The 1,380-nt window shown below is 37.7% G+C and overlaps 1 protein-coding gene across 2 annotated transcripts in view; it reads right to left on the bottom strand.

The window, feature by feature from the left end:
- Positions 1-1,380, bottom strand: part of AEBP2 (AE binding protein 2) — a 76,188-nt gene that overhangs the window by 7,571 nt on the left and 67,237 nt on the right. For both annotated transcript variants that reach the window (XM_017527397.2, XM_017527420.2), the window contains exon 6: positions 947-1,014. In XM_017527397.2, coding sequence (XP_017382886.1) covers positions 947-1,014 — 68 coding nt within the window. The remainder of the gene's footprint in view (positions 1-946; positions 1,015-1,380) is intronic.

Genomic DNA, 1,380 nt, shown 5'->3' with positions numbered 1-1,380 from the left:
TGTTGACCAGGATGGTCTCGATCTCTTGACCTCGTGATCCACCCGCCTCGGCCTCCCAAAGTGCTGGGATTACAGGCTTGAGCCACCGCGCCCGGCCTCAATTCTTGATACTTATAAATTTTGTCCAAAATTCCTATAATATGCCCTCATTTCCTTTTATAAAATGAAAATTTTAATTAAAAAGATAAAAAGAAAATTAAACATGAAATATCTGAACTGAGAAACATCTAGGTCAGAAGTGCTATAAATAGGCACTAAAACTCAAAAAAATGTAATCACTGCTAGAAAACTGGTCAATTGCTTTTTGTTCTTGTTGTTGATGTACAGCAAAACCACAATCCGAAGAATTTTTTTTCATTTGGTCAATTGCTTTTTCTATAAAATATCATTCATTGTGTGCTAGAGAACATTTACAAATTTTTAAAATAAATGATTGAAACAAAGGCACAGTTATGGCTGCTTGTATACTGCTTGGAGGTCCCTAAAAATCCTAAAAATGATTAAAAATTTCTACAACTACTTCTTCCTGTGCCTCAGTCTCCTGAGTAGCTGGGATTACAGGTGCACACCACCACACCCAGCTAATTTTTGCATTTTTAGTAGAGATGTGGTTACACAATGTTGGCCAGGCTGGTCTCGAACTGCTGACCTCAAGTGATCAACCCATTTTGGCCTCCCAAAGTGTTGGGATTACAGGTGGGAGCCATGGCCCCCAGCTTAAAAAAAAAAAAAAAAAAAAAAAAAAAACCTTAAGTTTCAAAGCTTGTAAAGTAAGCCAGATAGCCTAAGACCTTTCAGATTATCTCTTTAATCCTGACAACTTCAAAATGTTGTACAATGTAATTTCTTTTTTGTTTGAATTTAATAGCAATTTTTGTGTTTGGGGTTTTAACAAAAATAAAACATAAACTTATTAAATGTTTCACACAGTATTTCAAATACTTACATGTCTTCAGGCATCCAATGAAGCAAAAGTTTTATCTTCCCAGAATCTTCTTTTCTTTTAGCTATTACCTGATAATGAAATGAAAAAAAAATCAAAACAATTTGCAAAACATCATTTTCATGCATTGTTCAAAAAAACACTTTTGGGGCTGGGCGCAGTGGCTCATGCCTGTAATTCCAACACTTCGGGAGGCCAAGGTGAGTGAATCACAAGGTCAGGAGTTCGAGACCAGCCTGGCCAATGTGGTAAAACCCCATCTCTACTAAAAATACAAAAATTAGCTGGGTGTAGTTGCAGGCTCCTGTAATCCCAGCTACTCTGGAGACTGAGGCAGGAGAATCACTTGAACTCGGAAGATGGAGGTTGCAGTGAGCCGAGATAGAGCCACTGCACTCCAGCCTGGGCAACAGGGTAAGACTTCATCTTATTTAAAA

Source organism: Cebus imitator, unplaced genomic scaffold, assembly GCF_001604975.1.
Source record: "Cebus imitator isolate Cc_AM_T3 unplaced genomic scaffold, Cebus_imitator-1.0 Scaffold2, whole genome shotgun sequence".
Classification (NCBI taxonomy): Eukaryota; Metazoa; Chordata; class Mammalia; order Primates; family Cebidae; genus Cebus; species Cebus imitator.
Note: the sequence above shows the minus strand (reverse complement) of the source record. Positions and strands in the feature narration are given on the sequence as shown.